Source organism: Mobula hypostoma, chromosome 23, assembly GCF_963921235.1.
Source record: "Mobula hypostoma chromosome 23, sMobHyp1.1, whole genome shotgun sequence".
Lineage (NCBI taxonomy): Eukaryota > Metazoa > Chordata > Chondrichthyes > Myliobatiformes > Myliobatidae > Mobula > Mobula hypostoma.
Window position 1 is genome coordinate 7,290,405 of NC_086119.1, and position 22,064 is coordinate 7,312,468.

Here is a 22,064-nt window from a genome sequence, read left to right on the forward strand (position 1 = left end):
CAAAGATTTTAACTAGCGTCAGTAACGTACACTTGCGTGGACATTAAACACTACACCGTGCTGAGAGCAAACAGTTTTTAAATACTGTCAGTTGCATGTATTGTGTTAATAAAAGTGATTTTTTTATCCCTGATAGTTGGTGAGAAATGAACAGTAAAACAATTCACAATTTTTTTGCTTACTGTGGTTTCAAGCATTCAGGCTTGGAGATGCCAGAAACTGCCAGGAGTGAAAATGAAACGATTTCACTACTTCAGCAAATTAGGCATTGCGAAGAACTTGAAGATATCAAATCAACAATCATCTTGAATGTTACAATGAAAATAATTATTTGGTGGATTCATTGTTGAAAGTATATGAAAGCATTCCATTATCTGCAGTAGGTGTCTGTGTTCATTTTGTTCATTTACAATCAATCAAAACATGACAGCATACACTGAATAAATTCCTCCATTGATAACTAGTAGGAATGACAGATTTTTATTACTGTAGTAATTTTATTAGTGTTCTAATTTGTTCTGTATTTAATTTAAATACATAATTTGTTACTCAGTTAAACTATAGTTTGTCTTTTTTTATACATTTTTTAACCATTTCTATGTAACTTCTGCTAATTGGGGCAGCCGCTTAATTGGGTAAAAAAAATGTACTGGTCCAATGTGTCCCAATTAATTGAAATCCACTGTTTTATCAATATTTTGTCAATATCTGGAAACTGCCTGGGAAATAGGTTGCTAGTGAAGACCACTGTGTTTAGAATTCCAGTTTGCATTTCCAACACTGATGGTTAAACCTTTAGGTCTCCAGACCACAAGTTTCAGAATTTCTTCCCTAAACCTCTCTTTCTGATATTTCCCCTCCCTTCCCCTCCCCAACCCAGCTCTCCTCTCCCTAACTTTCAGATATTCCTTAAATTCCTTTAAGGAATTCGTGAATATTAAGGAAAATCTGTCACTTTTGCCGAACAAACCTCATAAAGACTGAGGTCAGATGTTACAGGCTAATACTGCTTTAAAACACCTTGCGTTGTTTTACTGTTTTTTATGCACTGTATAAATTCAATTGCTACTGAATAGGATAGACAAAGATATAATTCCTACAATAAATGTTAAAAAGTTATACTGGCGCTTCATATGTGATGAGACTGTTGATGAGATTCATACGTGGTGGCAGGGAGATTAGTAGTCCTATGGCCCAGTGGAAGAAGCTGTTTTCTATCCTAACAGTTCTTGTCCTAATGCTACAGTGGCCTGCCATTTCCATTTCCATTCCCATACTGACCTGTGCATCCTTGGCCTTCTCCAGGATGGAACCTAACACAAACTAAAAGAACAATGCCTCATATTCAATCTGGGACATCTACAGCTCAATGGTATGACCATTAAATTTTCCAATTTCAGGTTTTTACACTCTCTCTCTCTTCCTGATTCACCTTCAATCCTCCCATTTTTATTCCCTTTTGTATACAGACTGGCGACACCCATTTTCACTGGAGGTCTATGAAGAAAATCCTCATCAGGGGATCAGAGGTGGAGAGGGTCAGCAACTGTAAATTCTTTAGCACTACCATTTCAGAGGAATGTCCTGGATCCAGTATGTAAGTGTCATTACAAATAAAGCATGCAGCACCTCTGCTTTTTTAGAAGTTTGCCAAGATTCAGCACGCCATCTAAAGCTTTGACAAACTTCTATAGATGTGTGGTGGAGGGTATACTGACTAGTAACATCATGGTCTGGTTTGGATACACCAATGCCCTTAAATGGAAAAGCCTATGAAAAGTAGTCGATATGGCCCAGTCTGTCACGGGTAAAGCCGCCCCCACCATTAAGCACATCTACAAGGAGCGATGTCACAGGAAAGCAGCATCCATCATCAAGGACCCCCCCCCACCCCCACCATCTAGCCTATGCTTTATTCTTACTGCTGCCATCAGGAAGGGCATACAGGAGCCTCAGGACCCACGTCACCTGGTTCAGGAACAGTTACCACCCGCCAACCATCAGGCTCTTGAACCAGATGGGATAACTTCACTCATCCCAACACTGAACTGTTCCCACAACCACTCTTGTTCTCAATATTAATTGCTTATTTATTTATTTATTTTTGTATTTGCACAGTTGTCTTTTTCACAATGGTTGTTTGTCCGTCTTTGTTGTGTGCGGTTTTTCATTGATTCTATGGTGTTTCTTTGTATTTACTGTGAATGCCTGCAAGAAGACTAATCTCGGGGTTGTATATAGTGACCTATATGTACTGTGATAATAAATTGAACTTTACTTGGTTCCACCTGCCCTTTGCTTCCAGTTGCCTCTGCATCTCCACTCCATGTCACCCCCTTCTGCCACCTGCCCCCATCTGCCCATCATCCCTCACATCACCTATCACTAGCAGCCCCCATTTTATTGCTCTCTCCCTCTCTCCTCTTTACAGAGGCTAGCTTTTCTCCCCTCCCGCTCAATGCTGATGGAGGATCTCGATCCGAATCTTCCCCTCCGCCTGCCCTGGTGAACGCTTCTTGACTTGCTAAGTCCTCCAGCAGTTTATCTTTACCCCAGGTTCCAGTATCTGGAGTCTCTTGTTTCCCCTCTGACTTTGGGGTTTATTCCTTCACCTAATGCTTTCAACAAGTAAACACATGTTCAGAGATCAGCACAAGATAGTGGGCTAAAGGGCCTGTACTGTGTTGTAATGTTATATGTTCTACATTCTATGTAAAAGTTCAGCCTTGTAAGACATTCATATTGTGATTCTGAAGTACAGAATAATTTACTAACGTTTCAATCCATGAACCTGGGAAATTCGGATGCGTAATCCAGCTCTTTGCCGATACCGAACCATGTGGATTATACTGAGGTGCTCTAGTGGCTGCTGAGGTGGAAGATGCTTCCTCTCATCTAGTCTTTCCTCATACCAGGCTGTCCACTGTTCACAGGGAACTATGAAGACAAAAACCAACATAATGTGCACATATATTTGTACTAATGGTTTATGCAAAAGAAATTCAGATCAAACCTCCAAGATGCCTGCATCACCATGGTAAGGATTTGGCAAGATATGCTGCAAGAGTAAAGTGCAATGGAATGCAACGATGCTGGTAGCCATAAATTGTCTGGGCTCCAGAGTGTCCGACGGATGCAAAGGAGAACAGGGTTTGAAGCCTTGAAGACTCCTCAAGCTACGGTGTTGCCTGTCTACGGGCACCAGGAGAGAGATATCAGAGCTGGTGCGGTGTTCCGGTGGAGTCGATGTTGTCCTCCCCCCAGTGTTTGCACGGTAGAAGTCAAGCTCTTTTGTGGTCAACTACAAATTTCTGCAATGACGGCTTGAGTCTGGACTTTTTTTATTGCGTGGCTGTATCTTATTGATAGCTTTATGTGCTTGCTATCTTGTTCATGCAAACAAGTGGTTTGTGCTGTGTGACTGTTGGTGCTGTGTGACTGTTGGTGCACCTTGAGTAACGCTGTCTGATTTGGCTGTATTCATAGGTATTCATGTATGGTTGAATGACAATTAAATTTGAATTGAATTGAAATACTACAAACACATTGGAAGTAGGTATGCAGTAAATGAAAAAAAATTATGATCCATATTTATTCAGTAACCAAAATAAATTTAAATCTTCATTCTTTTCGACAATTGCTCACTCACCTACAACACTCAACTTCTTCATATTGCAGCATTTCATCCCTACACGTTGGCCTCCTATATGTCCCAGCACTAAGGAAACTAGGCCCTAGTCCTTCATTTGACTTCCTCTATATCATTTCTCTATGGAATTTAATGTTAGTCCTTCATATCTCTCAACAATTATACAAACAACAAATTTCACGACATATTCCAGTAGATTATACCTGATTCTGAAAGCCTCTCAACACTATTTTTGATCTGGTCAGCATTTCCAAACCTCAAATATTGCTAAGTGTTTATACAGATTTTTTCTTTATGTTAATTAGCCAGGAATATTTAGTTCGTCCGCTAGCATGAAATAAATGCAAGTTGTTATTTCACCTTGTGGTAAAACAAACCTTGTGACCACATCTTTACAATACCAAAGCTACAGCTGCACTGATACTTTGATATAATTGAATCACACACAAGTTAAATAAAAGTAGCTGAAAATAATTGTCATGTGGCTCCCTGGTGACTGATCTGCAAGTTCTTTAAATCATTGACAGGCTCAATTCAAAGGTCAGGTCCAGTGTAGCAGCTCAAAACTCGTACTGAAACTTACTGTACCTCCCAGAACTGAGTTCAGTCATGAGTTTAAAATATATATCTTTGAGGACTGAGCTAACATAAAATCCTTACACGCCTGGGCTCTGGTTCAAAGTTGACCCAAGGTGATGAATAATAAATCTCTTTAACCTGCTATTTGCAATTTATGACATAGTTCAATAGTCTCAAGTCAAGTGCTACTATAAATTATTTGGAGATGTAACCCCAAACCCCATCATCAAAACAATTGAAAAAAATGAATTAACATTCTGAGTAGAGCTACAAAATGGACCAACGTAATAAAAGCCTATTGCCCTAGCAGGAAAATTGATATCCACATTAACTAGAAATAGCAAAAAAGGGTTGGGGGATGGGGCAGCATGTGGACCAAGGGGGATCTATATGAAGCAACAATTTGCTTTGATCTGTACACAGTGCCTATCCAAAGTAGTGGACGCAAATTCAGCAATAACTTCCAAAATGGAATGGAATTTATATTTGTAAAAGTAAAGTTAGTTCACAAATGAAGGGGAAAAAACATCAGGGGAGTGCAACTAATTTGGCAGAGGCAACTGATACAGCCATGATGACCTGAACAACCTCCTGATATGTAGTAGGATTGTGTGAAAGCAGCTAGTTGATAATAATTATTATGTTCTCCAACTCTGCTCACTCTGAATCACCAAGTACAAATGAGGGAAGGCATTCAGACCATCCAGGTAGTTTTTCCAAAGGAACCTAAGGCATTTGTCCTCAAACAAAGCAGCTCATCGCCTCTTAAATAACTTCAGGGTTTATGTGTCTACTATTTTGTCTGGCATCTTATTTCAAACGTTTGTGTGGAAGAAAGCATTCTGGACTTTCATTTTAGTACTTCACATCTAACTCACTCAAATCATACAGTCATGGATTAACTGGACAGAGTGGACTTGGCTCTTCTAGTTAGCAGTCTCATTTCATTTGTGTTCTCAAGCCTAACTTCCTCCTAACTCGATCTTCTAACAATTAATGAGGATTAGAATGCAAAACAAAATAAAGGTATAATTTGCTGGAATTGCAAGAAAATGTAAACAATGAATTCTAAACATAGTGCAGTAGCTTGTTGGACCCAGACAAAAGAAGGTGAAATTTTCAATTTTGTATTCATGCATTTTTGCTGAATTATTCTGAAGTGGAATTTTGCCTCAAGCATTTCACTCAACAGGCTTTCACAATGAACCATGCCAAAAGTAGGGAGGGGTGCAGGGCATTCACACCATCAAGTCAGTGGTGACTGCTTGTTTCCAATCTCGTTAGCCTTGTTCCTCTATTCTTCTCCCTGTACTTGTGTAGGGCCTTGCATTTCCTCACAATGTTCCAATGCACCTCACTCACAATGCATCGTGGGATAGCTGACCTACTGAGGACTTCCAGCTCTCTCCGCATCCCTATTTATTATCCTGGCATTCCAATCTTAATCTTGCTATGCAACCAGCCCCATGCAGTCTGAGTTTTCCTGTGTTTATCTATGTGCTCTTGTTGGCTGCAGCCCAAACTTCAGCCCCTCAATTTTTATTTCTCTTTGGGATGTTTTACTCTGTTAAAAGACACAACAAATCAAAGCTATTGTTCCTGATTGTTGTGATATTATTGCCTATTATTAATTGTTTAATAAAAGCAACGAAGGATATTGTGAGCTGTTTTGGACCCCTTACCTAAAAATGGTTGTGCTGACATTGGAGAGGGTCTAGAGAAGGTTCACAAAACTTATCCCAGGAAAGGAAGTGTTAACGTATGAGGAGCGTTTGATGGCTTTTGGCCTGTACTTGCTAGAGTTTAGAAGAATAAGGGAGTTCTCATTGGAACTTACCCAGTATTGAAAGACCTCAGATCAGGGGTTCCCAACCTGAAGTCCACAGACCCTTTGGTTAACGATAAGGGTTAAAGGTTGGGAACCCCTGGCCTAGATAGAGTGGACATAGGTTCCTGATTAGTAAGGTGTGAAAGGTTACAGGAAGAAGGCAGGAGAATGGGGTTGGGAGGGATAATAAGTTAGCTATGATGGAATGGCAAAGAACACTCAATGGGCTAAGGGGCCTAAGTCTACTCCCATGTCTTATGGAAGATGGTCTAAAAGCATGCGTCCATTAACTAATTGATGCATCAATCTGCAGGTGTGCACCCTCTTTTCCATCTTGTTCAATCATGGAAGCACAACATGCAACAATGTCAACATTTCCAAACAACAATTCTCCAAAAGGAAAATACTTGTCTTGCTGGCATCGAGAACAGGAATATTACACTACAGCTCCTTAAGCCACTCCACTAGAGGTCAGTGCACAGCATTGATTGTCTGAATACTTCTTGACAACTCCAATACTCTGCACCATTTTATACGGTATGTAGAAAGTACATTTTCAACTGAATTTACGGATAGTAAAAGTTTTTTTTTGCAAATGGTGGAGAATTATTTACTGGGTTATCGTATGTCAAAATGTACAATCCTGTGAGTGAGTGGGTGGATGGGTGGGAGGAAAGGGGCTTGTTTTGCTGTTGTTGTGTTGTTGTTGTTGCTTGTGTAGTTCTGTTGAACATTGTGGGCAAGTAATGCTGGCCCTGGAATGTGTGGCAAGACCTACAGACTGCCCGCTGCATATCCTTAGGCTGTGTTGTTTATTCATGCAAACAACGCATGTCACTGTATGTCTTGATGTACATGTGATAAATAAATGAACCTGAATCTTTAGACTGGCTGGTCATGAATTGGCTAATGGAATCCCACTGCCCTTTTAGTAAAGGGAAATGAAGTGTAGCATTTATCACATGGGTAATATGACAAATGGATAAAGTGATAATTTGATTAGGATAACTACAGTATGTGTCCATGAAATTAAATCCAATTCAAAATGTACTGAAACTGATCTTAAAATAAGCAACACACACAAAATGCTTGAGGAACTAAGCAGGTCTGGCAGTATCTATGGAAGGGAATAAACAGTCAATGTTTCAGGCCAAGACCATTCATGAGGACTGGTGAAGGGTCTCGGCCTGAAACATTGACTGCTTATCCCACTCCATTGATACTGCGTGTCCTGCTAAGTTCCGACAGCATTTTATGTGTGTTGCTTAAGATAGCCAGCATCTGCAGAATCTCTTGTGCTTAAAACAGGAAGACATTTTTGGTTGAAATTTCTCTGGATTCCTGAATAGGTGTAATGCAACTCCCCGATACATAACTCATGATTGCTCAACATTGGGAGCTTGGGATGTGAACACCCACAACTCTTGTGGCATTGCAGATGCAGTGAAATTTGTCTCCAGCTGGTGTGTACTTCCAGCAAGGGTTATGAGACGACAGTCAGGCGTCCAATACATAATGTAAGATATTTATATCCACAGCAGAATCACAATGACTGGCCTGGCTCAAATCAATTAATTTAATCATACACTGGAAATGAAAACCGAAATCTTTTCAATCACTTCATTATTTGGCTAGGGAAAGACAGCAGAGTTGAATATTATTTTCTGATTTAAAAGGGAACACCTGGCCAAAGTCAAAAGTCCAGGTTACTGTCATATGCACAGATGCGATTAAAAACCTTATTCGTAGCTGCACCACAAGCACATAGCATCATATAAGCAGCCAAAGCACGCCAGCTTAGACAGATGTTCTTCCATCTTGGTAGGAAGGAAAGTGAGGCACAGGAAGAAACTATTCAAAACTTTCCCTTCAGAGATTAAATTTATGGGATTCTGAAAGAGCTCGGCAGTTTCTTCCTTTGGCTGGAGATGCGAGAACTGTGGGCCACAATCTCTGAATGACTGGCTGAGTTCTGGGCTGACTTCTTCAAAGAAGGCAGGGTGAATCTTTGAAATTTCCATTCCATCTGGCTGTGGATGTTCAGTCATTGATTACATTCAAGACTGAGATCAATGTACATTGGAATTACAAAGTAAGGAATGGAAGTAGAGATTAGTAGGCAAGTGGAGTTGTTAAATGCCAAAAAAGGCTCAAGGGGCCTGTGATATTTTACGTTTTTAAGAAAATTGTACAGAAATTTGTGAAGGTGCAGGACTGTAAATGCAAGGGTTAATTTAGATTGTAAAATGATATGCACTTTTATTCTTAGATCTCTGGGATCACTTCTGGGGTAGGTGAGACTCGTACAAGAATAACAGGTTGCACCTAAACTGGAGGGTGACTAATTTCCTTAGATGGGAGGCTTGCTCAGTCTGTTCAGGAGGATTTAACCTAATTTGGCAGGGGTTTGGAAACACACCAGCAATGCAGCTGGGCGAAAACTGTAGAAGAAAAATCAAGCAAGTTCAGTGGAGCGAGCAAACTGAGACAGGTCGGGGACATTGAAGGACCAACACAATCAACAGCAGTCACTTTACTACAAGGAGATTCAAAGGTAAATCAGACGAACTTCGAGCTTGGATCAGCACTTGCAATTATGATGTAACAGAAACATCAAAAGCTGAGGGAAAGATATGACTCTTAGTTTAATGCTGCAGTCTACCAGAGTTTCAGACATGGCACAAGAGAATGATTAAGAGGAGGGAGGATTCGCATCACTAACTAGGGAGTAAAATGTCAGGACTTAGAATCTTGGGGGGATTATTCAATAAGGCCAAATGGGTATAAACTAGACATAAGAAAGGGTTGATTACTTTGCTGGGGTTATGTTATAAGCCTCCCAATTACAGTCAGCAGGAATGAGAGCAATAAATAAAAAGCAAATTGCAGAAATGTGTTAAAGCAATAGTGCTATAGTACTGGGGGATTCTGACTTGCCCGATACTGACTGGGATTGTCTCTGTGTGAGAGGCAGAACTTACTAAGTCCCTTCAAGTCAAAACTCAGGGACCTATCAGAGGCAAGACAGCAGTTGACCTTATCTTAGGAAAAGAAACAGGAGCTGGTTATTGGGAGAGCATTTTGTGAACAGTGACCACATTTCTGGTATTTATGAGAAGGATAACGCGGGTCCTCAAGTTAAGATCATCAGCTGAGAGAAGGCTTATTTCAATGACATAAGAGATGATCTGATGAAAGTGGATTGGGAGCAGATATTTGTGAGCTGACAAATGGGAATCTTTTAAAGTTGGTAAGAGTTCAGAGCCATCATGTTCAGGTCAGGGTGAAAGACAAAGATGGCAAAGGTAAGATCAGGAAATAAACAGAAACGTATGTCTAGTATAAGCAACTGGGATTCAGGGAGTCTCTAAAGGAAATTACAATGCACAGGAGAGAATTAAAAAAAAAGAAATTAGGAGGGAAATAAGGGCCACAAAATACCCTTGACAAGTAAAAGAGAGTCGCAAGAATAAGTACGTATATCGGGAGCCAGTGAAAGGATTCAGGGCCTCAGCCTGAAACTTCGACTGCTGAGTTCCTCCAGCATTTTGAGTGTGTTACTCTAGATTTTCAGCATCTTCAAAATCTCTTGTGCTCACAACAGCACAGCATGGGGTAAGCCATTTAGGATGAAGATTAGAAATTTCTTCACTAAGGGAAGTACTAACCTGTGAAGCATTTTGTGTTTGTTATTCTGGATTTCCAGGTTCTGCAGAATCTCTTTTATGTTTACTCCTTAAAGACCAAAGGGGTAGCTTATGTATATAGCTAGGGATATGGATAAGTCTCTAAGTCAATATTTTCCATCTGTATTCACAAGAGGAAGGATATGAAAGTTGGTGAGTTCAGGAAGGATGTGTTAATAATCTCAATCAAGTCAGGATTTAAAAAGTGGAGCGCTTGATAAATCCCAGGGCTAGACAAAATTTACTCGAGGTTGCTGAGGGAAGCAAAGGAGTGCAGGTCTGGGGCTCCAACAGGTGGAATGTCAGAAGAATGGAGGATAACTATAGCTGTTCCTGGAACATTTTTCTGGAATGTTATGGCTTTTTATCCTGGAGCGCAGGAGAATGAGAGGAGACTTGACAGAGGTATACAAAATTATGAGGAGTAAAGATAGGGTAAATGCAAGCAGGCTTTTTCCACTGAGGTTGGTGAGACTAGAACTAAAGGTCATAGGTTAAAGGTAAAAAGGGGAACATTTTCACTCAAAGGGCGGTGCGAGTGTGGAACAAGCTGCCAGTGGAAGTAACACACATAAAAGTTGCTGGTGAACGCAGCAGACCAGGCAGCAACTATGGGAAGAGGTACAGTCGACGTTTCGGGCCGAGACCCTTCGTCAGGACAACTGCCAGTGGAAGTGGTGGATTTGGATTCAACTGCAAGATTCAAGAGAAATTTGGATAAGTACGTAAATGGGAGGAGTATGGTCCAGGTGCAGGTTGATGGGACGAGGCAGAATACAGTCTGGTATGGACTAGCTGGGCTGAAGGTTTTGTTTCCATGCTGTAGTGCTCTGTGACTCTATGTAAGGAGTACAGCAGGAAAAACAAGCTTTCCATCAGTATAGGCATATCGGAGGAAGTCCTAAGGAATAAGATTTCTCTACATATGGAAAGGCCAGGGGTTGATTAGAATAGTCAGCATGGTTTTGTGTGGTGGACATCCTGCCTCACTATTGATATTAAACAAATAATACTGGTTGTATTGAGTAGTCTGTTTCCTTGTAGTAGTAATAACATGTAAAAAAATTTTAAGCCTTTTTTAGTTAATTATTTTGATTATTTCTCTGTAGATTTGTTTTGGAGTGGTTTACGGTATATCTTCTGCACCAAACAATATTGACTTTTGTTTACAGCCTTTCATCTACATATTGTACATTGCATATATTGCACAATGGTTGCATAGTTTCTGCACTTAAACCCAAAAGTAGCACAAGGATCCAATAAGTGCTTCCATGAAGTGAGATGATTTGTGCAGAGTATTCCCGATTCTAGTCATGTTGCCAGGTAAAGTGACAGGAAGGAGACAGGGTACGTAGGTAATATTTGTCTGTGTATTTGCTTGGCAAGCAGCTCAGTCTGCTTATCCAAGTGGCTCAGTGAATAATTGAATCATGCAGACCAGGTAAGTCACAGATGTGAAACTCATTCCGTGCTAAAATTTGCCAGCCTTCATGATTACCCTTGACCCTCCAGAAATTGAACATTACCCTTGTGCCCGGAACTCCAGGAGAAAAGTCACTGACATATTAATTTTTACTTTCACATTCTTTTGACATTTTATTTATTAGCTATATAAATATTGGAGAAAGGAACAAAATAAATAATATAGAGGCAATTACATGTTGATGGTGCTGGATTAGACAGAAGAAAATCAGAGTTCTCACTGCTATTGGATCATCTATCCCAGAAATACAGGAAGGACATTCTTGCTATTGAGGGAGTGCAGCGTAGGTTCACAAGGTTAATTCCCGGGATGGTGGGACTGTTATATGTTGAAAGATTGGAGCGACTGGGCTTGTATACTCTGGAATTTAGAAGGCTGGGAGGGGATCTTATTGAAACATATAAGATTATTAAGGGATTGGACACACTGGAGGCAGGAAGCATGTTCCCGTTGATGGGTGAGTCCAGAACCAGAGGCCACAGTTTAAGAATAAGGGGTAGGCCATTTAGAACGGAGTTGAGGAGAAACTTTTTCACCCAGAGAGTGGTGGATATATGGAATGCTCTGCCCCAGAAGGCTGTGGAGGCCAAGTCTCTGGATGCTTTCAAGAAAGAGATGGATAGAGCTCTTAAAGATAGTGGAATCAAAGGTTATGGGGGTAAGGCAGGAACTGGATACTGATAGTGGATGATCAGCCATGATCACAGTGAGTGACGGTGCTGGCTCGAAGGGCCGAATGGCCTACTCCTGCACCTATTGTCTATTGTCTATTGTCTATAAATACAGGGATGGGATACAGCTGTGAGGACACGCAACAAGAGCCTGCTGACATTCACCAGAGGGACTTGGGCATGAATGGCAAACATTTGGATAAAGTACAAGAAAACTTTGAACAGGATTCAGTCCTTCATTTTCAGGACCAGAAACGCATTCCCTTTCTTCCTTCCATCCTCTCTTGGCCCTGTCTTAGCAGCCAGATCCTCATTTCTGACTGGAATACTCTGGACACAAGTACCAATGTTGAGGTTTGATGGCTAAAGTCTAATCTAAAATCAGTGCAATGCTGAAGGAATACTGTGTTGTTCAATGTGCCCTTTTGGGTAAGTCCTTAAACCAAGGGCTTTGGTGGATCTGAAAAGTCCCATGGTTTCACCTGAATCAAAAACAGGAGTTACTTCTTTCTAGTGTCAGAGCTAATAGTTATCCTTCAACCAGCATGCAAAAATAGATAATCTGGTTATTAACACATTGCTGTGTACAAATTCTCTGCCCAAGATTTTATATTTCAAAAGTGCTTTATTGGTTGTAAAATCACAGCACACATATGGGTCAAGAAAGTTGCTATTCAAATGCAAATCTTTCTTCACCTCAATCATAGTCATGCCTAACTCATCAATAAATAGGAATCCTCCCTAGAGAGTGAATCATTACCTTCAGTCTGCTCCTTGCTCATTAGGCTTGCTGCTGTGTCACCCACGGAGACTGTGAATTCTTTGTCCTGTTGGAAGGATGAAATGATTTCCAGCTCAGATTTATTTGGTTCTGCATCCTCTGTGAAGTAAAATCCACTCAAATAGCCTGGAGGGGGCACAGGATCCTGAACAAAGAGAAGAGCATGGACAATTTGGGACTGGGGTATCATTATTGGATATTCACTAGAGCTTTAGTCCACTCATTTTTCATGAGGAGTCATATGGAAAGCTTCATAATTAAAATAAGAAATCAAGTTCAAAATGATGAGCAGTTTTATTCCAGTCATCCCTATTTCCGGCACCTTTAACCGAAGAATAGAAAAGTTAAGCCCTTGTGATGGTAGAATGGATCACCCCTTGAAATAATAGACTAGAAATACAAGTAAATCCCTGCCTCAGCAGAAGCTTCCCATGATACATCGAAGTCAGAATCAGCCACAAGTTACAGGAGACAGAATTCCACCCATTCGGATTTTCTAGTCAATATGATACCAAAGCACTCATGATCAGCTCTGTTTGAGTTAGGGGACAATAAAGGGAGTCATCTCACAAATTGTAATTTCAATCTTTTAAAGATGAGTGGAGAAAAGTTGATGGGAAATGTCAAGGCTAGATTGTTTACACAGGGAATGGAATGCACTGCCAAGGTGGTGGTAGAAGCCATTAGGTACATTTCAGAGGCTCCTAGATAGGCACATGGATGAAAGAAAAATGGAGGGTCATAGCCTGTACGTAAACACAAGAGATTCTACAGATGCTGGAAATCCATAGCAACACACACTAAATGCTGGATGAACTCAGCAGACCAGGCAGCACCTATGGAGAGGAATAAACAGCTGATGTTTCAGGTTGAGATCCTTCATCAAGACAGGAGCAGGCCATATAAAGGCCGGTGCTCTGCAGTGTTAGATAACTGCTACGCTACTGTGCTGCTCCATTTACATCAGAAGTGCAGTAGATTCCGGTTAACTAGGGCAGCCACTTATTTGAGACTACTCTTGAAGAACAAAAACTCATTGAGAAAATAGCTGTGAATTCCCTTCATTTATTTGTGACACTATGCTGCTTAATTGGGACAGGAGACTGTTGCCGAATAGTTTTTAACTAGTGTCAATCAAATGCACTTGTGCGGCTGTTAGACACTACACTCTGCTTAGAGCGAATGGTTTTAAAGTAGCATCAGTTACATGTGTTTGTGTTCAAAAAGGAATGATTTTTGTTACTGATAGTTGGTAAGATGATCCTGAACTGTTTTGCTCACTGTGGTTTCAAGCATACAGGTTTAGAGACGCCTGAAACAGCCGGGAGTGATAATGAAATGATTTCACTACATCAACAAGTTAGGAATTCTGAAGTGTTTAAAGGAATTGACAATCATCTTGAATGTTACAATGAAAATGAAGATTTGGAGTATGCAATTGTCAAAAGGATTGTATGAAGGTAGTCCATTATCTGCATTAGGCATCTAAGCTGATTTTGCTCATTTACAGTTAATCAAAAGAACACAGCAGCGTACACTGAATTTATTTCTCCATCGATAACCATTAGGAACTAATACACAGTTTTATAGTACTGTAGTAGTATTGATGGTGTTCTAATTTGTTTTGTATTTCATTTAAATATATAACTTTTTACTCAGTTAAACAGCAGTTTGTCTTTTTTATATCTTTTAAACTATTCCCATAAATCTTTGGCTAAGTGGGGCAGCCACTTATTTGGGCCAAAATGTAGTGGTCCTGATGTTTCCCAATTAACCAGAATCCACTGCATTGCAGTAAGGATCAAGAACTTTTAACAACCAAGTTTATATCCTATGCTCAGTCAACTTTATCCAATTTAGATCATATTCCATCTTAGCAGTTCTTGTGATATGCAGAATGGACACTATGTGCACCCCGCCAATTATAGCAGCTGCATTTCAAAATACTTCATTGTTCTGAAAGCACTTTCCAATAGATGTCATAGGACAGGCTCCATTTATTCCTCATATAACCACTTCATATTAAAACAAGCAGTACATCATCACAAGAGCTATATAAATACTGAACTGAGATAATTGAGCTAAATTACCTGTGTGTGTGGTAAAAGTCGGATTAATAAACTGCAGCAGGGAATCATAGGATGATGATTTAGAGATGATGCAGTGAGAAGAGTCTGACCTTTTGATGGCATCCCTCTTCTCAGTTTGAGCTGGAATCCTCCAACATTTAAATCTCCATGTTTATTGAACAAGGAAACCACAGTATTCCCTAGAAGATCAAACAGATAAACAGTTGTATAAACAGGGAATATGTCAATATTAGACACAGTAATCCTAGAGTGCCAATAATCAGTTTATAAGTGCTGTATTTCCCTCATAGTTACACAGAAACAGCAACACAGGAGCAGAAGCAGAATTATTCTTGGCTGATTTCTGTCTCAATACCACATTCCTGCATTTTCCCATTGCCATTGATACCTTTAGTGCCCAGAAGTGTATCTCTTTAAACATATTCAATGACTCTACAGTACTTCATGATTGCAAACTCTACAGGGTTGTCCTCCTTTAAGTGAAGAAATTTCTAATCTCCATCCTAAACAGCTTACCCTATGTCATAAAATTGTGAATACAAGAGTTTCTGCAGATGCTGGAAATCCAGAGTAACACACACAAAACGTTGGAGGAACTCAGAAGGTCAGACAGCATCTATGGAGAGGAATAACCGATCGATGTTTTGGGCCAAGACCCTTCATCATCCTGAAATCCCAGTCAAGTGCTTTTAGTCCAGCTCAGTGAGAAATCCACAAGTTTCAATACAATCTCCTTTCATTGCTTTGAATTGAGTTGATCTAAACTCTCCTTACACCAATGTCTCACTTTCCAAGTGTCAATATGGTTAATCTTTGCTGCAATCCTTTTCTAGATAGCATATCTTTCCTTGGAAAAGAAGATCCAGAAGAAGATCTAAACTGCACTCAGTGCTCTGGAAATTGTAGCAAGAATCTTTGTTCTTGTACTAATAACAGCATGCCTGACATTTGACTCCCAAAACAAAGACTCTGAGCTCCATGAGGAAGACAGAGCAAACACTTGAAGAACACTGTTATAGTCTTCTTTAACTCACGGAAGTTCTTATCTTGAGACTACTCAAAATGGAGAACCAGCAGTTGGGCATGTACTGAGCACGAAGTCTCTACAATGGTGCACCAACACTGGAAGGAGTGCTCAACATCCCTAACTATCCAGTGGCTAACAGCATCAAGCAACATCTCTCCCACCTGTAGAAGAGTCTGTTGAAGCCACATCATTAATCACCTCAGAACCCAGAGAACTGGAGCAGAAGCAAGTCACCATTGTTTCCAAAGAAATGCCTAAGAAGAAGACATTTTAAAATTGTTTTATTCTTTTTTTATAGCCCTTGTACCATGCACTATTCAGTCAAGAAAACTGGTCGATCTCTCTTTGGACTGAGACAATACCACTTGGTATGAAACCATTTGCAGCTGCAGAGAAGGAGTGATTCTTGGTGCCTCTCATCACTGCATACGATTTTCTCCTTGTGTCTGTTTTCAAGTCTCTGTCTCTCTCCACTACTCTTCCTCTGTCTCTCTTTTACGATGAAGCACTTAACCTGTTCCAAACAATTCTTCACAACATTGTCATTCCAGTACAGCAACAGCTGAGTTTGGTAACATTTCCTATGAGTAAACATGACATGAAACTGAGTCATGTTGCCATGTAGCACTGAACATTGTAGCTGTAATACAATGTTCATATTTAATAGGTACCAGGAGAAAATACTATGATGCAGGAAAGATTTGACATCTATTGATAAGTAGTTACCACACAACATAGAGCAGCAACTAAGCATTCATCTATCTCTTGTAATTTTATCTACCAATATTTAACAGCTTTATTAATGAATAGGATTTTCATGCAGTAGTTCAAATAGCTTTAGCTAATGGTATTTAGCAGAAGCTTAGAAACAATTTTTTTTTCAGTTTACATGAGAAGACCATCCTCACTCTCAGTACAAAGAGCTGCAAGGTTACAGTGGTGGTTATGTTTAGAACGAATGGTCACCTCTCAGACTTTTACACAGTTTAAGTATATTCAGAGTAACACATACAGACTGCTGGAGGAAATCAGCAGGTCAGGCACATCTATGGAAAAGAATAACAGTTGATGTTTCAGGCTGAGACCCTTCATTAGGACTGGAAAGGAAGGAGCATAAACACAAGAGATTCTGCAGTTGCTGGAAATCTTACTTTTATTATTTGCACAATTTGTTTTTTTCTGCATATTGGTTGCTTGATGGTCTTCATTTTTAATGGGTTCTATTGGATTTTTTTGTTTTGTGCCTGCCTATAAGGAGATGAATCTCAAAGTTGTATAGTATATACCATAAGACCATAAGATATAGGAACAGAATTAGGCCACTTGGCCTGTTACGTCTGCTCCACTGTTTCATCATGGCCGATCCAATTTTCCACTCAGCCCCAATCTCCTGCCTTCTTCCCATTTCCCTTCATGCCCTGACCAATCAAGAATCTATCAACCTCTGCCTTAAATATACATAAAGATTTGGCCTCCACAGCTGCCTGTAGCAAAGAATTCCACAGATTCACTACTCTGGCTAAAGAAAATCCTCCTCATCTCCATTCTAAAAGGATGCCCCTCTATTCTGAGGCTGTGTCCTCTGGTCTTAACCTCTCCCAACATAGGAAACATCCTCTCCACATCCACTCTATCAAGGCCTTTCATCATTCCATAGCTTTCAGTGAGGTCACCCCTCATTCTTCTGAATTCCAGTGAATACAGGCTCAGGGCCATCAAATGCTCTTCATATGGCAATCCATTCAATCCTGGAAGCAGTTTCATGAACCTCCTTTGAACTCTCTCCAGTTTCAGCAGATCCTTTCTAAGATAAAGGGCCCAAAACAGCTCACAATACTCCAAGTGAGGCCTCACCAGTGCTTTATAAAGTCTCAACATTACATCCTTGCTTTTATATTCAAATCCTCTTGAAATGAATGCTAACATTGCATTTGCCTTCCTCACCACAGACTCATCCTGGAAATTAACCTTTAGGGAATCTTGCACAAGGACTCCGAAGTCCTGTTGCATCTCAAATTTTTGTATTTTCTCTCCATTTAGAAAATAGTCAACCTTTTCATTTCTTCTGTCAAAGAGCATGACCACATATTTCCCAACATTATATTCCATCTGCCATTTGTTTGCCCATTCTCCCAATCTGTCTAAGTCCTTCTGTAGCCTCTCTACTTCCTCAAAACTACCTGTCCCTCCACCTATCTTCATATCATCTGCAAACTTCACAACAAAACCATTAATTCCATCATCCAAATCATTGACATATAATGTAAAAAGAATTGGTCCCAACCAGACCCCTGTGGAACGCCACTAGTCACCGGCAGCCAGCCAGAAAAGTTCCCTTTATTCCCACTCTTTGCTTCCTGCCAATCGGATCCTGCTTTATCCATGCTAGAATCTTTCCTGTAATACCATGGGCTCATAACACATTAAGCGCCTCATGTGTGAAACCTTGTCAAAGGCTTTCTGAAAATCCAGGTACACAACATCAACCAATTCTCCTTTGTCTATCCTGCTTGTTATTTCTTCAAAGAATTCTAACAGATTTGTCAGACAAGGTTTTCCCTTGAGGAAACCATGTTGACTACGGCCTATTTCATCATGTGCCTCTAAGTTTCTTGAAGCCTCATCCTTAATAATTGACTCCAACATCTTCCAAACTGCTGATGTCAGACTAACTGGCCTATAGTTTCCTTTCTTCTACCTCTCTCCCTTCTTGAAGAGAAAAGTGATATTTGCAATTTTCCAGTCTTCTGGAACCAATCTAGAATCCAGTGATTCTTGAAAGATCATTACTAATGCCTCCACAATCTCTTCAGCCACCTCTTTCAGAACTCTGGGGTGTACACTATCTGGTCCAGGTAACTTATCTATCTTCAGACCTTTCAGTTTCCTAAGAACCTTCTCTCTAGCTATGGTAGCTTCATGCACTTCATGACACCTGGAACTTCCACCTTACTGCTGGTGTCTTCCACTGTGAAGACTGATGCAAAATACATCTTCAGTTTGTCTGACATATCCTTGTCCTCCATTACTAACTCTCCAGCATTATTTCCCAGCGGTCTGATATCCACTCTCACTGTCTTTTACACTTTATGTATCTAAAGAAACTTTTAGCATCTTCTTTGATATTATTGGCCAATCTTCTTTCTTATTCCATCTTTACCTTCTTAATGACTTTTTTAGTTGCCTTCTGTTCATTTTTAAAAGCTTCCCAATCCTCTAACTGCCCACTAATTTTTGCTCTATTATATGTCCCCCTCTTTGGTTTTTATGTTGGCTTTGACTTCTTTTGTTTGCCATGGTTGTGTCATCTTTCCTTTAGAATACATCTTCCTCTTTGGGATGTATATATCCCATACTTTCCAAATTGCTTCCAGAAATCCCAGCCTTTGCTAGTCTGCCATCACCCCTGCCAGTGTAGTTTTCTAATCAATTCTGGTCAACTCCTCTTTCAAGCCTCTGTAATTTCCTTTACTCCACTGTAATACTAACATATCTGACCTTAGCTTCGTCTCAAATTTCAGGGTGAATTCGATTATATTATGATCACTTTCCCTAAGGGTCTTTACCCTACTGCCCCCCTCACTGGACCCCCTGCAGTTCGCGTATCGTCCCAATCGCTCAACAGACGACGCCATCGCCACCACCCTCCACCTGGTCCTCACCCACCTGGACAAAAAAGGCACCTACGTTTGAATGCTGTTCATAGACTTCAGTTCAGCATTCAACACAATCATTCCTTAGCACCTGATTGGAAAGCTGAAACTGCTGGGCCTGAACACCTCCCTCTGCAACTGGATCCTAGACTTCCTGACTGGGAGACCTCAGTCAGTCCGGATTGGGAGCAGCGTCTCCAACACCATCACACTGAGCACGGGGGCCCCCCAGGGCTGTGTGCTCAGTCCACTGCTGTTCACTCTGCTGACCCGCAACTGTGCAGCAATAAACAGCTCCAATCACATCATCAAGTTCACCGATGACATGACTATGGTGGGTCTCATCAGCAAGAACGATGAGTCAGCATACAGAGAGGAGGTGCAGCGGCTAACGGACTGGTGCAGAGCCAACAACCTGTCTCTGAATGTAAACAAAACAAAAGAGATGGTTGTTGACTTCAGGAGAGTACGGAGCGACCACTCTCCACTGAACATCGACGACTCCTCTGTACAGATCGTTAGGAGCACCAAATTTCTTGGTGTTCACCTGTTGGAGAATCTCACCTGGTCCCTCAACACAAGCTCCATAGCCAAGAAAGCCCAGCAGCGTCTCTACTTTCTGCGAAGGCTGAGAAAAGTCCATCTCCCACCCCCCATCCTCACTATATTCTACAGAGGATGTATCGAGAGCATCCTGAGCAACTGCATCACTGCCTGGTTTGGGAATTGCACCGTCTCGGATCGCAAGACCCTGCAGCGGATAGTGAGGTCAGCTGAGAAGATCATCGGGGTCTCTCTTCCACTATTACAGACATTTACACCACACGCTGCACCCACAAAGCTAACAGCATTGTGAAAGACCCCACGCACCCCTCACACAATCTCTTCTCCCTCCTGCCATCTGGCAAAAGGTACCGAAGCATTCGGGCTCTCACAACCAGACTGTGTAACAGTTTCTTCCCCCAAGTCATCAGACTCCTCAGTACCCAGACACTAGACTGACATCTACATCATTTATTATAATATTGTAATTTGTCCTCTACTGTGCCTATTGTCTTGTTTATTAATTATTGTACTGCCCTGCACTGTTTTGTGCACTTTATGTAGTCCTGTGCAGGTCTGTAGTCTAGTGCAGTTTTTATGTTGTTTTACGTAGTCTAGTGTAGCTTTGTGCTGTCTCACATAGTGTAATGTAGTTTTGTGTTGTTTTGTTTTTACTGTGTACTGTACCAGCAGCTTATGGTTGAAATGATGGTAATCTTGACTTGACTTGAAGCTAAGGGTTTTTTTTACCTTAAGCTCACTAATCAATTCTGGTTCATTGCACAACGTCCCAATCCAGAACAGCTGATCCTTTAATGGGCTCAACCACGAGCTGCTCTAAAAAGCCATCTCGTAGGCTTGCGAGAAATACCCCCTCCTGGAACCCAGCACCAACCTGATTTTCCTTCTACCTGTATATTGAAGTCCTCCATGACTATTGTAACATCGCCTTTTTGGCATGCATTTTGTATCTCCTATTGTAATTTGAAGGCCACATCATTACTACCGTTTGGGGGTCTGTATACAACTCCATTCAGGGTCTTTTTACCCTTGCAGTTCCTTAGCTCTATGCATAATAATTCAACACCTTCCGACCCTATGTTACCTCTATCAAATGACTTGATTTCATTTCTTACCAACAGAGCAATGCCGTCCCCTCTGCCTTCCTGCCTATCCTTTCGATACAATGTGTATCCTTGGACATTAAGCTCCCAGCTATAATCTTTCAGCCATGATTCAGCGATACCTACAACATATATCTGCCAATCTGCAACTGTGCTGCAAGTTCATCCACCTTATTCCCTATACTGCGTGTATTCACAGAGGTGTATTCAATCCTGTATTCACCTTTTACATCATGCTCAGCCTTTTGATTCCTAACTTCGTCCGAGGTCTTACCTACATCTGCCTCCACAACCTCTCCACTCACTGTTCTGGCATTCTGGTTCCCATCCCCTGCAACTCTAGTTTAAACTCCACTGTGAAGCATTAACACACCTTCCCACTAGGACATTAGTCCCCCTTTAGTTTAGATGCAAACCGTCTCTTCTGTACTGGTCCCATCTTCCCTGGAAAAGAGCCTAATGATCAAAAAATCTTCTGCCCTCCCTCCTCCACCAACTCCTTAGCCACCTATTAAACTGTATAATCTTCCTAGTTCTAGATTCACTAGCATGTGGCATGGGTAGCAATTCTGAACTCACAACCATGGAGGCCCTGCTCTTTAACTTAGCACCTAACTCCCTGAACTTTCTATACAGACCCTCGTCACTCATTCTAACCATGTCATTGGTACCTACATGGACCACGACTTCTGGCTGCTCACCCTCCCAATTAACAATGCTTAAGACTCGATCCAAGGTATCTTGGACCCTGGCACCCGGGAGGCAATCTCGTTCTCGCCCACTGAACCTCCTGTCCATTCCCCTAACTAACGTATCCCCCATAACCAAACCGTGCCTCCTCTTCCCCCTCTCCTCTGAGTCAGAGAAGGCAGACTCGGTGCCAGAGACCCGACCACTGGGACTTTCCTCTGTTAGGTCAGAAAATACATCAGAAAACTAACATAACCATC

The 22,064-nt window shown here is 41.0% G+C and overlaps 1 protein-coding gene across 1 annotated transcript in view; it reads right to left on the bottom strand.

Annotated features, from left to right (window-relative positions):
• Nucleotides 1–22,064, bottom strand: part of LOC134336989 (uncharacterized) — a 70,771-nt gene that overhangs the window by 32,415 nt on the left and 16,292 nt on the right. The window contains exons 7-9 of the mRNA XM_063031731.1: nucleotides 14,768–14,946; nucleotides 12,657–12,822; nucleotides 2,776–2,937 (exon numbers count right to left, since the gene is read on the bottom strand). Of these exons, the coding sequence (XP_062887801.1) occupies nucleotides 2,776–2,937; nucleotides 12,657–12,822; nucleotides 14,768–14,946 (507 nt within the window). The remainder of the gene's footprint in view (nucleotides 1–2,775; nucleotides 2,938–12,656; nucleotides 12,823–14,767; nucleotides 14,947–22,064) is intronic.